This window comes from Acinonyx jubatus, chromosome D3 (assembly GCF_027475565.1).
Source record: "Acinonyx jubatus isolate Ajub_Pintada_27869175 chromosome D3, VMU_Ajub_asm_v1.0, whole genome shotgun sequence".
In the NCBI taxonomy this organism is placed as follows: Eukaryota; Metazoa; Chordata; class Mammalia; order Carnivora; family Felidae; genus Acinonyx; species Acinonyx jubatus.
The window spans coordinates 74547901-74562985 of NC_069392.1; the positions used below are offsets into that span (position 1 = coordinate 74547901).

Consider the following 15085-nt stretch of genomic DNA (forward strand, 5'->3'; position numbering starts at 1 on the left):
TTCCCTGATAAGAACTGCTCATGGTGCCTGCTTGTGTAAAACAATATGGTTTATGCTGATCCCCTACATTCCTTCAGGGCATCTGGAATTTTGGTACATCCCTGGCAGATGGGGCCTGTGTGACCAGATCCCAATAAAACCCCGGGCACTGAGTCTCCAATGAGCTTCCCTGGTAGAGACAACATTTCACATGGGCTGTCACAAGTTGTTGCTAGGGAAATGGAGGGTGTCTTGCCATGTGACCCTACTGGGAGAAGACTCTTGGAAGCTTGCACCTGGCTTCCTCCAGACTTTGCCTCATGAGCCTTTTGCCTTTGCTGATCTTGCTTTGTAAATAAGTCACAACAAGTCATAGCTATGAGGGCAACTAGATGTTTTATTCTGTGAGTCCTTCCAGTGAATCACCAAACCTGGGGGTGGTCTTGGGGGCCCTCAACACACTTTATATTTAGCCTTGCCTTATATTTAGACTTGTACACTACATGCTGGGGAGGAAAGTTTGCTTTTAAGAGAACTACCCCTGTGGGAAACTAATAGCAGTAAAATCAACCGTATGTTGACAGGAGCCCGGCCCCACTAACTTATCTCAGGCTCCCTGGTTTTCCAACTGGTCACTCCAGTTGACAAAATACTCAACCATTCAGGGGACCCTACAAGTGGAACCTCGGTTCCCAAAAGGATTCTCCGATTAGAATATGGCGTTTCTGAGGAAAAGTAAGAGAGTTCTCTCTCTTGGAATGCCTCACGCATTTTTCTACCTGGCCTGCAGAGGTTAAGATTTCTCTACATAAGAAAAACATACAACAAAATTAGAGTAAAAGATAGTAGTCTAGCCTCTCATCTACTGAAACGGAAAATAAATACCGTATAAACCATGTAGTTCATCAAGTAATCAATTTTAGTTCTTTTGAATCTGGTTTTCCCACTATTTTTCATTATTTTCGTGTCAGCACCTAAAAATGGAAAATTCAATACAATCAATAGTTGGGAAAATCAATGCTTCCTTTCATTTCGATGGAGAATGAACAGAAGAGCAATCCCCTCCTGTAAAGCTTAAAAGCAGATATCAGGGGCGCCTGGTTAAGTGTCCGACTTCAGCTCAGGTCATGAACTCATGGTTTGTGAGTTCAAGCCCCACATCGGGCTCTGTGCTGACAGCTCAGAGCCTGCAGCCTGCTTCGCAGTCTGTGTCTCCCTCTCTCTCTGCCCCTCCCCTGCTTGTGCTCTGTTTCTCACTCTCAAAAATAAAATAAACATTAAAAAAAATCTTAAAAGCACGTATCACATCAATTTCCCAAGAAACTCTGAAATTACCCGCAAAAATGACCAATCCATGGCAGAAGTCGGTGTTCCTAATTACACAGCCACGTAATAAAATTTTATCAGCATCCAAAGGAAAACTTGTGTTTCTCCAAAATAGTGTTCCTGTAAACTTATCCAGTCGGTTATTAGGTTCTTCACATTCAACGAAACCTTCAGAAAAATATGATTCACATAAGTATTCACACATGAAAGATTTTCTGGTTTTAATTAATTGGGACTGAGTTGAGCAACTAAAATTGAAAACAAAGTAAGGCATGTCTGCACAAACCATCAAATGCTGCCAGTGAATTTTCTCTCTGGAGACACTGGTGTGTGATTTCCAGCGCCATTTTGAACTTGAGATTGGTTTCTCTAAAGGGAGAGGGAGAAAAGGAATTGAATGAACAAACTCAGGATCTCAAAAAGGCACATAAGAAAAATTGTGCAAAGTAACGTTAGGTATACATGGAAGCAGAAGCCAGATCATTAGCTTTTCCTATTTTCGAACTCTCAGTTTGCCTTGGAACTTGGAGTTTAGTGAGGTTATTTCCTGAACTACAGAAAAACTCCTGACTTGGAAAATGCTGGTCCCCTTTGCTGTTTGTTTTTGTGGAGCACTATGAATGGGACGGAGGCATTTACAAGCTTCCTGTCCTCCTTCTTACTAACCTCTTACTGCCAGTCTAGACTTAACTACCACACTGCTATTTAAAAACTTAGCTTCTAGGGGCGCCTGAGTGGCTCAGTGGGTTAAGCCTCTGACTCTTGATTTCAGCTCAGGTCATGGTCTCAAGGTTGTGAGATTGAGCCCCACATCAGGCTCAGCGCATTGGGATTCTCTCTCCCTCTCTCTCTCTCTCTCTCTTGCCCCTCCACCATTCATGTGCTGGTGCACCCTCTCTCTTGCTCTCTCTCTCTCTCAAAATAAATACACTTAAAAAAATTTTAGCTTCTTCACATTAAGACGATTCTACAAGACGTATTTGTTACGGAAAGTGCTTGGACTCTATCAATCTATTATTTTCCAGAGTGAACAACTGGATCCCCTATTTTTGAAAGATACTTCTATCTAGAAAATTAGGAAAGGAGGTGGGAACCTTACCCTCCAATACTTGGTATGCCCACCCACAGAGCAGGGAAGGTGTGTGCTCAGGGACACAGAGAGTCAGGCTGGGCATCGGGGCGGCGATGCTGTCTGCACATGACAGACATCCTTCTGCAGTCTCCACGAAGATAGACTCGGGGGTTTCCATATATTCAGAAGTTGACTGTGGCCCTCGACCTCCCCATTCTGTTTGTTCTGACAGGGCACGTAGGATTTGCTACCTTCGGAAAGCTTCCGAGTCTCTCACTCATGGGGATAATAGCTGTTTTATAGGTATGATTGATCACCTGACTAATTTATAGACCAAAGACAGACCTGGTTGCACCGAGATGATCTCAGCGCTCCACAAACAAGTTACGCGCATCGAGGGTGTGAGGAGGGGTGTTCGTATCAGAGGGGGTGATGCAGACACTAACCTGGGCAGCCAGCACAGGCAAGCGCCGTCCCAGCCCTGCCACTTACTAAGTGACCTCGGGCTGGCTACTTCACCTCCTTGTGTCTCACTTTCCTCAAGGGCAATGTCAAGGTAATAATCTCATCGTGTCGCTGAGAAGAGTAAGTGAGCTAACACATGAAGCTAATGCAACTTAGCAGGCACTCAATGAATGTATTCAAAACTGGTCAAAAACAGAAAGCGATTCCCGTAAGGGCTCCTATACTAACCAAAGCCAACAAAGGGAAAACTCAGAGTCGTCCATTGACAAGCACTTTAAAAAATCTGTTTTCTCGGAAATTCATTACTGTGATCGTCCTTCACACGTGCGTGGACACTGCTCAGCTGTACGCAAAGGGCTCACGTGTCCATCCCTTTCAACCCTCCCTACAAGTGGGGGGAGGGGCAGGCGTGAGAGCCCCACTTTACAGACGGAACTGAAAAAAGAGACGTTGGTCTGCTAGGGACACCGCGGGACAGCCAGCAAGGGGTAGAGGCAAGGCTAGATCTCGGGGCTTCCCTTCTGATGCAATTTTCGATGCAACGAATGCGCCTTTAACGGTCGGCCTGAAAACGGGCCCAGCCAAGACCCGCTTACCCATCCAGTTCAGCTGTTTCGACGTAGCAGAGGCTGTTGGGCTCGGAGCTGGACAGGAGCAGCGTGTCGGCCTGTGCAAAACAAGACACATCAACGACACTGACATCCCCAGGGCCAAACTGAGCACCCGCGGAAGACGGGAGGATAATAGATGAGGGACGCGGGGCTTCTTCACTTACGGGAATAAAATCATTCTTTTTCAGCCGAATGACATCTCCAACTTGAATCTCTTTCCACTTGGCAATCTTGAACCTAAATGTCAAAAGGAGTGAGAGTTTACCGGCCTTTCAAAAGTTACTGGCAAAGGATTTGGAATTAATCTCTCTGGGAGCCAATGATTTCTGGGGAAACGTGAAGAGCCCAGAAAAAAGGTTTCCTGAAACTTCAGCCAATTTCATGATGAAACCCCATGAAGTGGTCACGTGAATCACAGTATCCTCTGAAGGGAGCGGTGATGATGGTAATGACTTTGATGTGTTCTTTCCGTGTGGCGTCATGGCAGGAAGGCTCGATGGGGCTACTCAAACGTGTGGCAAGGAGCTACTGGGCTCCTCCTCTCTTTTTGCTCACGTCCTGGGCTTCCAGTCTCCTGTTCTCTTGCCTCTGGGTTGTCAACCACCTGCTCAGGACGTGGGGCCCAGGTGGTCCCAGGACAGGAACACATTCTGGCTCCTGCACGGGCCACCTGGAATCCTCAGGGAACTTTCGAGCATGCCTCCTCCCTATTAAGTTGCCTTTTCAATGAGCACGCATTGCTTTTCTCATAAGCCTAATAAGGACACTGATCAAATGCAAAATAAAATTAAACAGATGACTATTTTTCTGTCTTAAGTTTCACAGGAAAGAGCCATTTAAATGTCTAACAAATCAACATGTTAAAAAGTTTTAAAATACAGTGGTCTGTGTGAAAACTTTTCACACATAGAAAAGATACCCACAACAGAGATTATGAATCGATCACAACTAATAAACTTAATATTTTCGGAGGCAGAACTCCAATTACCATGTTTGCCCTCCCATTAATTCATGGATAAGAGACACCTGGAGATTGAAACTACAGTTTTGTTTTTTCATTTATTAAAAAAAAATTTTTTTAATGTTTTTATTTATTTTTGAGACAGGGAGAGACAGAGCATGAGCGGGGGAGGGGCAGAGAGAGAGGGAGACACAGAATCGGAAGCAGGCTCCAGGCCCCGAGCTGTCAGCCCTGAGCCCGACGCGGGGCTCGAACTCACGGACTGTGACATCATGACGTGAGCTGAAGTCGGACGCTTAACCGACGGAGCCACTCAGGTGTCCCCCCCCCCCACCTTAAAAAAATTTTTTTTAAATGTTTTTATTTATTTTTGAGACAGTGTCTTTTCATTTAAAATACACTTTAAATATATGCTTATACCCCAGCGTGACCAATTTTATTAGAATCGAACACACACTTCTCCATCTCAGGATTTAAAAAAAAGAATTTGGCTTATCTTTCAATAAATTAAGTCATAGTTAGTTTACATTTCAGCATCTCTAAAACTGTAAATTAGAGTTTGCAAATGGGTGTCAAATTATAAACAAGCAAGTTAAGAACCTTCCTGCCACAGCTCTTTGGGGGTGTGAGTGGCAACTGTGTTGAGCCTTTCCACTGTGACATCTGGTTTCCCCTTGGGAGGTCCCGCTGCCCTGCCCCACAATGCCCAAGTCCCCACACAGGCTTGACCCTCCTCTAGGGGGAGCTGGAGCCGTGGCCCTATCAGATATGCACTCTGACCCCCAAATTCAAGGCCACTCAGAGCTACTCTTTACCAGTGGAGTCAGCCAGGTTGTGAGCCATGGCCACAGTTGTGCGGGCTGGCTAAGAACCTACTGCTCTTTATCAGAGCAATTCTAAGTGATTTGAAAGGTACCCTTCAGAACCGAATCCATTTATTTGGGAGGGGAAAAAAGCCATCCCAACAGATGTATAGGCTGACGCAGTCTATCTCCAAATTAGACACAGTGGAACAGTGCCTGCAAATCACCTTATTTTTCTCAGTGTTGACACAAAAAAAGTCTTTGAACTGGGCCTTCATCACTATTTTTTTTTTCTTTTTAGGGAAGTATAATTGGCATACAATAGCCTACAGTTTCAGGTGGACATCACAGCGACTCGACATTTTCCTACTCGCTATTTTTAGCACTTGACTTTGTGGTTCTGCCTCCAGGCGCTTGCTCAGAAAACAACTCATTACTGGTCACAGTGGACAATATTTATTTAACATTTATTGAGCCCTTTCTGTGCGTTGGAGACTCTGATGGACAAAATACAACCAGTTACCATCAAGACAGTCCCCTTGAGGAACTTATAGTTCAGGACAGAAGGGAAGACACCTACACGGATACTTCTCTTTTCTTTTTTTTTTTTTTATTTTTTTTTTTTTAACATTTATTTATTTTTGAGAAGCAGAGAGATAGAGCACAAGCAGGGGAGGAACAGAGAGAGGGGGGGAGACATAGAATCCAAAGCAGGCTCCAGGCTCCGAGCTGTCAGCACAGAGCCCGACACGGGGCTCGAACTCACAGACTGTGAGATCGTGACCGGAGCTGAAGTCAGACACTTCACCAACTGCGCCACCCAGGTACCCACCCCCCTCCACAAATAATTCTGATGAGAAAGATGAGAGCGACAAGGTCTTGATTGCACAGTGAAGGGAGAACCAGGAAAGGGGGGTTAAGACATTCGAGCAAAGTCCCGAACACCTAAGTTGGGAACAGCAGAGACGGGAGCTCCAGGCTGAAGGAGCCATGAAAACACACGAGTGCTGATGCCACGGGGCTCAAAGGACGAGTGCCCACAACCCAGTTTGGCTGTAGCCCCTGGGTCACAAGGAGGGTACCAAGTCTTAGTAAGTTAAGAGAGACTCTTACAACGAAAAGGCTGCTGTGCCAAAAGACTTCCAAGTTTGGAATGGTTATCTCTGAGTATGTTTCTTTTTTTTTTAATTATTATTTTTTTTAACATTTATTTATTTTTGAGACAGAGAGAGACAGAGCATGAACGGGGGAGGGTCAGAGAGAGGGAGACACAGAATCTGAAGCAGGCTCCGGGTTCTGAGCTGTCAGCACAGGGGCCCGATGCGGGGCTCGAACTCACGGACCGCGAGATCATGACCTGAGCCGAAGTCGGCGCTCAACCGACTGAGCCACGCAGGCGCCCCTCTCTGAGTATGTTTCTAGACATACTTATCCGTTCTGTTCTTGTAACTAAGTTAAGGAAGACACAGTACCTGCCATCCTTAATGACTTCACACGTCCTATTATTGATTTCATTATCCATTTTATGGCGAGCCTTTAGAAGAGAGGAGGGGAAAGGTTATTTGAATATTCTCCAAACATGAGATATTAACGCCAAACTAAGATAAGCTCACAGCAGGGAGGAGAAAGTTGCCCCAGAAATCCTTACCACGTCGTCCACCAGGTCTTTGATGGCCGTGATGCCCAGCACCAGGAGCAAGGGCACCAGGGTGGTGTACCATGCCAGGGTCGTGATTTGAGGAATTGCCTGAAAGAAATACAAGGTAGACGTGTGTGCCCACGAAGGCATGGCATCTACAGGTAACTGCTGATTCTAACCTCCAAGCCTACGTCCTGTAGGGCAGGTAGGAAAGTCACCGAAGCCTCCAGCCGACCACCTTCTTGCCGCCCTCTCTAGCTTATGGCCTCCTGGAACAGGCCCCAGAGAACAGTGGCTCCTGAAATTGTCTCATTGCGACCTTAACTGGACACCAGGGGGGCTAAAAGACAACTGCTCCAAACTCTTTGTGAAAATCGTAACTAACGGGAGGGAGGGCCGTGTGGGGAGCTGGGACAAGTAGTCCTTCAGCTTTTATAGGGAATGCATGTAGCAGGCTGTCCACTGCTGGTTGCTTAGCCAGGGGTCTCTGAGGGTCTCATGATGGAGGCAAGGACGGCAACAGGTAGTAGCTGCCTCTGAAAGCCAGTGATTGCGCTGGGCCTCGGAGGAAGCCTTGCCTCCATCAAGACAGCCTTGAAGTTGGAACAAAAGATTGGGAAGCGAGTTTAGTAAAGATCTCTTGTAACCATCCTGTGATCCATGTGATCATCAGGTCACATGACATAGTCATTAAAACGACAGGCTGGGGGCACCTGGGTGGCTCAGTCGGTTGGGCGTCCGACTTCGGCTCAGGTCACGATCTCGCGGTCCGTGAGTTCGAGCCCCGCGTCGGGCTCTGTGCTGACAGCTCGGAGCCTGGAGCCTGTTTCAGATTCTGTGTCTCCCTCTCTCTCTGACCTTCCCCCATTCAGGCTCTCTCTGTGTCTCAAAAATGAATAAACGTTAAAAAAAAAATTTAAAAAAAATAATAATAATAAATAAAATAAATAAAATGACAGGCTTTGTGGTGAAGTTCCTGGATCCAAGTCCTGCCCCACTCTCTCGCTTAGGGCTTTGGGACTTTGAACAAGCTCCGGTGCCTCACGGGCCTCAGTTTCTCTGAAAATGGAGGTTATGATAGCATTTACATCACAGAGTACAAGAATTAAGTGAAGTAACCAGCAAAGGGCTGTCTAAAGCTATTACCATCACTTTAACTTAAATTGCTAGAACTTAAGAGAAGATGATTGGGGGTTGGTCGAAAGAGAGAACGATCATTTGCCACAGTATTATCAATGTAACTCCCCCTTTTCCTTGCTAGAAGGAAAGAAGGGAAGACTGGCCCACTTATGACGTAGCAGTACCTTCAAATTTTAGTGTTTGTCTCCACGTGGGCCGGTTTCAAAGGTCCCTCTTGGTAACAGGAACATTCTATACTGCCAAGCCAGTAGATCTCATATCCTACTAAATCTGTTGGGGATCCAGTTCTCCCTCCTGCTTCCTCGCCGCTCCCTGCTTCCCCCATCCCCACCCGGACACACACATGTTCCCATTTGCATGAAACCCTCTTCGGTAAATCCCAGCAGATGAGACGGTTTTCCAAATCCAAGGCTTGTTGTCAAGTGCTAAAGGTTGATAGTCTGGTAACTAGAGGGTGTAGAGTTCCCTCGATTATAACAACGATTTCTAGATAGGTAAAATTAACACTCTCTAGATAAGTGGATCCTTTGCCACAATCAAGAAAAAAAAAACAGCCTCAGGAAAGGAATAGGCCTTTTGTCAACACAAAAACCAACTCACAAAAATAATCTATTGAGAATTATGACCCAAACATTGGTACAAATAAATAATATTCTTGACGAAATTAAGCACCTGCATGAAAAACAAAGGGCAGGCACACAATAAATAGAATTTTAGGGTACAAATAATTGTACAATGTGAAGGTTTTAATTGTATTCACTTCAGGGAAACCAGTTTTAACATTCACATTAGTACACGACTGATTTTTTTTTTTTAAATATAGAATTAAACTCTTTCCATTTGCTTCCTTCCCCTGTTTATTTAACATTGTCGAGCTGGTTCTGTATGAGGCACTATTTCCTTGTGTGCAAAAAGCCTGATGTTAATACAACAACTTTTAAGATTACATGTGTCCACAACTTAAATGTTACTGAGTCATCATAACTCAAAACAGATTTAAGATATCAAAGGGCATTACCTGTAAGATAAGAAGGACCAGGAAATAGAAATTGGCTGCTCTCTTAAACTGCTCAAACAAATTCATTGGTAGAAAGGTAAAGGCATTATACTTGTACGTTTTAATTGCGTTACTCTGTTGGGAAAAGAAAAAAAAAAATGAAAGGGTCATTCTACATGGGGCCGCGCTTTTTTCCTGATGTATACACCCCTGTGAAAATCACTAAAGCCTGATGGCCCACAGGGACACAGGGACATGGGCCAGGAAGACACCGAGATTTCCTTTACGCTTTTAATTCTAATCAGCCCTCAGAATGACTCCTTGGAGGCTTAGGTCAGAGACAGCAACAAGCAGCAGACATTTCACTTCAAAGGTCTCTGTGGCAAATCTGACTGAGCAAACGGACACGGCTGGAAGATTCCTGGACTCCTCAGAGCCTCTTAGAAAATAGGGCAGGGGCGCCGGGGTGGCTCCGTCGGTGAAGCATCCGACTTCAGCTCAGGTCATGATCTCATGGTTCGTGAGCTAGAGCCCCCCGTCAGGTTCCATGCTGACAGCTCAGAGCCTGGAGCCTGCTTTGCATTCTGTGTCTTCCTCTCTCTCTCTGCCCTTCCCCCGCTCATGCTCTGTCTCTCTCTCTCTCTCTCTCTCTCTCTCTCAAAAATAAGCAAACATTAAAAACAACAATAAAAAAAAAAAAAAGAAAACAAGGCAAAGGGAGACGTCAGCCCGAACGACGACGCTGGAAAAGGAACACTCTTTTACTGAAGGGGGATGAAGTCTACTGTGTAAAATAAAAGACACTGTTGTGTGTTGAATCGTGTGCCCCTTTTAAAACATATGCTCACGTCCTAACTCCAATAGCCGTGACTGTCATCTTATTTGGGAAGGGGGTCTTTGCAGCTGTAATCAAGTCACAGTGACGTCATGCTGGATGAAGGTGGGCCCTCATCCAATGTCTGCTGCCCTTAGAAGAAGAAGAAGGAGAGGACAAGTGGACACAGACATAGGGACACACGGGGACAAGGCTGTGTGGAGACAGAGCCGGGGAGTGGAGGGATGCGTCCACAAGCCAAGGAAGGCCAAGGATTGTCGGCAACCTCCAGAAGCCGGGACAGAAGCCTGGAACAGACGCTGCCTCAGACCCTCCGGAAGGAGCCAACCGGACTGACACCTTGATTTTGGACTCATGGCCCCTAAACTGTAAGAGAATACATTTCTGTTGTCTTAAACCAGCCCGTCTGTGGCTCTGCTACAGCTGTGCTAGCGACTAAAAGACACGTTACGACGTGTAAGCACGCACCTGACGGGGGACCCTTGATCATATTGGATTATTTTTTTAATTATTGCTTTAATGTTTATTTTCGAGAGTGAGAGAGAGAGCAAGCAGGGGAGGGGCAGAGAGAAGGAGACAAGAGGATACAAAGCAGGCACTGCACGGTCAGCACCAAGCCCAACGCGGGGCTCAGACTCACGAGCCGTGAGATCGTGACCTGAACCGAAGTCAAACACTCGGCCGACTGAGCCACCCAGGTGCCCCGATTGTATTTTAAAGGTAATAAGGACTTCTGGGGTGAAAAGATCTTTGGTCTCTAAATCTATCACAGGCAGAAAAGGGGGAAATAGGTTCTTAAGATTCCTTTCAAATTCTTATTACTTTCAAACATAACGTTTCTGTGACACTGTTGTATATTCTTCTATAAAACATTAAGAGAGCTCTGCACACACACAGGGAACTTTTCAATCTGCATAATTTTGTTCTGGCTTGTGTCAAGCCACCCCTACTCACCTTTATTAAATTCAAAGTGATGAATAAAAATGATATTCTATACGATGGACAATGATAATCAATACAACAGGCCGGGGATTATCTGGAAGGCAGGTGTCCCATGAAGTTGCTAAGCATAATGGCTATTGGAAAAAACTGGCTCTTGGCGAAGATGAGCTAGAAAGTTAAAATCCATGGGGCGCCTGGGTGGCTCAGTCAGTTAAGCGTCAGACTTCGGCTCAGGTCACGATCTCATGGCTCCTGGGTTCAAGCCTCACGTCACTCTGTGCTGACAGCTGGGAGCTTGGAGCCTGCTTCAGATTCTGTATCTCCCTCTCTCTGCCCCTCCCCTGCTTGCTCTCGATCTCGCTCTCCCTCCCACCCCCCACTCCCCAAAATAAATAATAACATTAAAAAACACTCTTTTTAAATTTAGAAAGTTAATATCCACTTACCGCATATTTGCTCTCCTTAATACAAAAGAACTTTGTGTTCATAAATTGAGGCTGTTCATGGAAGCTTCGATCATTTGCCTTGACTTGCCATGTACAATCTTTTAAAAAGAAAGAGAAAAGTAGTCCATCAAGCATAAGATTAGCGTATTCTTGTGGGCTGAACCGTGAGCTTCCCAGGTTCATCTGGTAAAGTCCAAACTCCCCCTCCAGGCCTCAGAGTATGACTATTTGGAAATAGGGTGATTGCAGATGTGATCGCGTTAAAGTGAGGTTATTAGAGTTGACCCCAACCCAATAAGGCGATGGTCTTCTTAAAAAAAAAAAAAAAGCAAATTTGCACACAGATATGCACAGTTGGGAGCTGGTGGGAAAACATGGCCACCTACAAGCCAAGGACAAAAGCCTGGAACAGACCCTTCCCTCACAGCCTCAGTAGGAACCAACTGTACCCACACCTTGACCTCAGATTTATAGTCTCCGATTCTGTGAGACAGTAAGGTTCTGCGGTTGAAGCTACCCAGCTTGTGCAACTGTGACGGCAGCCCTAGCCAATGAACGGACATGCTGTGATTCATAGAATGTTCATGGAACATTGGAGTTCTAAAAGAGTAATCCTCATTTAAACATGGCCCGAACAAAATCCCAGAGCCCCTGGAAGGTCACAGCTAAATTAAGTCAAATTATTTTTTCCAGACTCACGCACTTGGTTTATAAGATCGGTAACCGAGTATCGAGGGAATGAAAAAAATCAAAGAAAAAGGACATCACCCAACTAATCCAACACTTTTGAGTCTTCGCACAGATCAGCACGTGCTGCTTTACCTCATGTGCTTCATGTCACAGACACAGTACTGAGCAGACTCAGTCCATTCAATCGGCATGTCTAAATTCCAAGGCATCTGAGAAAGTCCATAGCATCTCTACTGCCGGGGGGAACATTCCTCACCCAACAGGTGTCTCATAAAACACTTCTCCCAATCCACCCCTCACCCCTCCCCACACTCTTTCTGACCTGATTCTTCTTGGGGGTAGTTTTCTCCACTCTTACTGGCAGATGTTGTCTACTGGTTCAACAGGGCAATTCCCAACTCTGAGATCACGTCCTTCCTACTTCCCCCCCCACAGCCAACGACATTCCTAACATCTGTGCTTATCAGATGCGCTTATCTTTGCCCTCTTATTTTTCCGTATAGGTTTATCAGGTATGTATCCCCCAAAATAAGTTGCTCAGGCCGGTTTTGAGCTGTATCACTTGTATTCTTCTGTGAATTGCTTTTCCACTCGCAATACTATGTAACTTTCATCTACACTAATGTGGTGTAGTATAAAATATACTATTCATTGCCGCTGTTTTCTAGCATCATGCATATGCCAAAATTGATCAATTCTTCTGTTGGCGAATAGTTTGGGTGTTTCTAGCGTCTTGCTATTGTTACGAATCATTTTGCTATAATAATAAACATTCTCTGGAACTCATAAGATTTTTTTTTCCCCAGGTATCTACTTAGGAGTGGGAAGTCTGGGTGATGACTTTCCTCTTTTACTTGCCCATAAACTTCCTGCACCCCTCCTCCTTCTCTTGACTGTCCCTTGAGAGGACAGGAGTCCAGTCTATGTTGAGGACCCCTTGGTGGGGGGGTGGTGGCGGCGGGGAGAGAAGGAAGGAGAGCAGAGGCAGGTGGTGACGTTAGGACTTCAGCTACAGCATTGGGGAACCAGTCGGGAAGGCGTGAAGCAAGGCAGCATCCTCGCACTGGCTCTAAAGAGCATGAACGTGAGGTTGGGGTCTTCTGACCGGAGACAGGGGACTCAAGCTACACCATGGTGACATCGCACCATCAGCCCACTGTGAAATTGCCGCTGCCTGGGGGACATAGAGATTCCAACAGAAGATCTGTTCCATCCTGAGATGGTCTCTCTGTTTATCTAACCTGCAGAAAGGAAAGCTGGCACGGTCTCCAGCAACTCTTCTCCGAGCCTGGGCCCCCACAGTAGCTTGCTCCTCTGTCTCCTTTTTAATGAGACTCCAAGTTTACGGGCCCCCCTGCTCCCCAAACCCAGCCCCTGGCTACCCTCTGCTGTCTCCATGGCGGTCTCCATGTTCCTCCCTCCACAGCCTCGGAACCAACACCTCTCTGTCTCACGGTGGGACCACTGTTTTGTGCTAGAGCTGGCTTTGACGTTGCTCAATGGAGAGCCAACCCCGTGGCTCTCTTCCAGAATCAGCAGGAGATGGGCTCCTCCCTGGTTTGTGAAATATCCTGGGGTCCTTTGTGGTTGCAGCTGCTGCTTCCTCGGCTGATCCAGACTTCTTTCTTTCTGTCCTCTCTAGTGGCTCCACAGCTAGCTGAAGACTCATTGGAGGTGGGTTTCTGAGTTGACCTGTCACCCCTATCTTACAGCATTGTCACCTACCCCGTGGTGATAGGAGCTCCTCCTACTGGGTTTGGTCCTCCCTTCTTTCCTTCCGAGCGTTAGCACTGGGCTGGGAGACTCCTTGGCTTCCAGCCTGTCCACTTATGGAGGCTTCACTGTGCAGAGCTGAAATAAGGGTCCCACTACTGCTCGTTTAGCTGCTTGGGCAGCAGGTTCGCAGGTAGTCTCTGGGCCTGCAACCACCACACTGGGCAGCTCTCTGGGGACAGGCCAGGGCCTCCCATGACACGCTGAAAGTCCCCCCGGAGGATATGCTTGCAGACCTTCCGAATGAATAGGAAAGGCACAGCTCACAAGGTGAGGTCTAGTTTATCTCTGGCTCAAGTCCTTTTTATCTCAATGGATCACCTATCGATGGAGCCCAGCACCTCATGGAAATTTCAGCTCAAGGGATCTTTCTAACATAGAGATGATGAACCTGGCAGTCAGGCTACCTCCGCAGAGGAAAAATATTTGCACCCACCTGGCTTGTCTTTGCCCATCTACTCCTGACTTCTTCAGTCCCATCATGCATAGGTCGGTGGCTAACACATGTTCAGTGCTTAGCGTGTGTCAGGCATGGGGCCAAGTAGTCCGGCTACTCTGTCCACTTTGCTGTCCTGACTGGGCCTTCTCTTGTGACCTATGCTCCAAACCACCCTGAGAACTCTGCCCACGAGCTGACGTCAGATGGTTGCTTATGAGCATAGGGTTGACCTTTCCACCAGGAAAGGTGGAAGTCAAATATCAGGTTGTGCCTGGTTTCCTAACGGAAAGGCAGAGGCATAAGCATCCATTGCTATGAAGGCTCAAGACCGGATGTTATCAATCGCGAAGAAAAATCGAGGAAGCACCTCCTTGGCATTAGGTTCTCCAGTGACTTGTGTTTGAACGTGCACGCTAGACCAACCCCGCCCCCCGACAGTAGGATACACGTGCGTGGGTGAGCCCAGTTTTGATGAACCCCTCCCCCCCTGCAAACTGGTAAGGGAGGGAAATTAACAACTAACGGGACTCAACTAGTTTTGGAGACGGGAAGATATTAAAAAACATTTTCAGGTAAAGAATTCTCAAAGTATCCATCTTATATAATTATCACAATAAAGATAGACTTTTAAAAATAATGTGTTACGTTTTTTCAAATGATTCACTTTCTAGACTTCTCCCTCATAGGAAGTACCGATAATTTTGCAAAAGGGACAAGCGTGGACTGCTGAAGAATGCAAATAATTAACCTTGTTACTTCTTTAAACACCACAATACCATTACTGAAAACTCCTCTTGCATCATTTTGGCTGCCCTTCATCGGGCAATCATAATGATCGTGTCATTGCAAACGCAGAAGCTCCCAGCACCTCTGTAGCCAAAGTGCAATTTTATGAAATGGGAAGATTAAACTGGAACCGGAAGACAACTCATAAGCTCTACTGCAATGTGCATTATCTACTATGCAA

At 46.2% G+C, this 15085-nt stretch overlaps 1 protein-coding gene across 2 annotated transcripts in view; it reads right to left on the reverse strand.

The window, feature by feature from the left end:
- Positions 1–15085, reverse strand: part of ATP8B1 (ATPase phospholipid transporting 8B1) — a 125009-nt gene that overhangs the window by 35591 nt on the left and 74333 nt on the right. For both annotated transcript variants that reach the window (XM_027069042.2, XM_053205745.1), the window contains exons 3-11: positions 11217–11314; positions 9015–9128; positions 6866–6964; positions 6690–6751; positions 3618–3690; positions 3439–3509; positions 1592–1674; positions 1315–1473; positions 865–953 (exon numbers count right to left, since the gene is read on the reverse strand). In XM_027069042.2, the coding sequence (XP_026924843.1) occupies positions 865–953; positions 1315–1473; positions 1592–1674; positions 3439–3509; positions 3618–3690; positions 6690–6751; positions 6866–6964; positions 9015–9128; positions 11217–11314 (848 nt within the window). The remainder of the gene's footprint in view (positions 1–864; positions 954–1314; positions 1474–1591; positions 1675–3438; positions 3510–3617; positions 3691–6689; positions 6752–6865; positions 6965–9014; positions 9129–11216; positions 11315–15085) is intronic.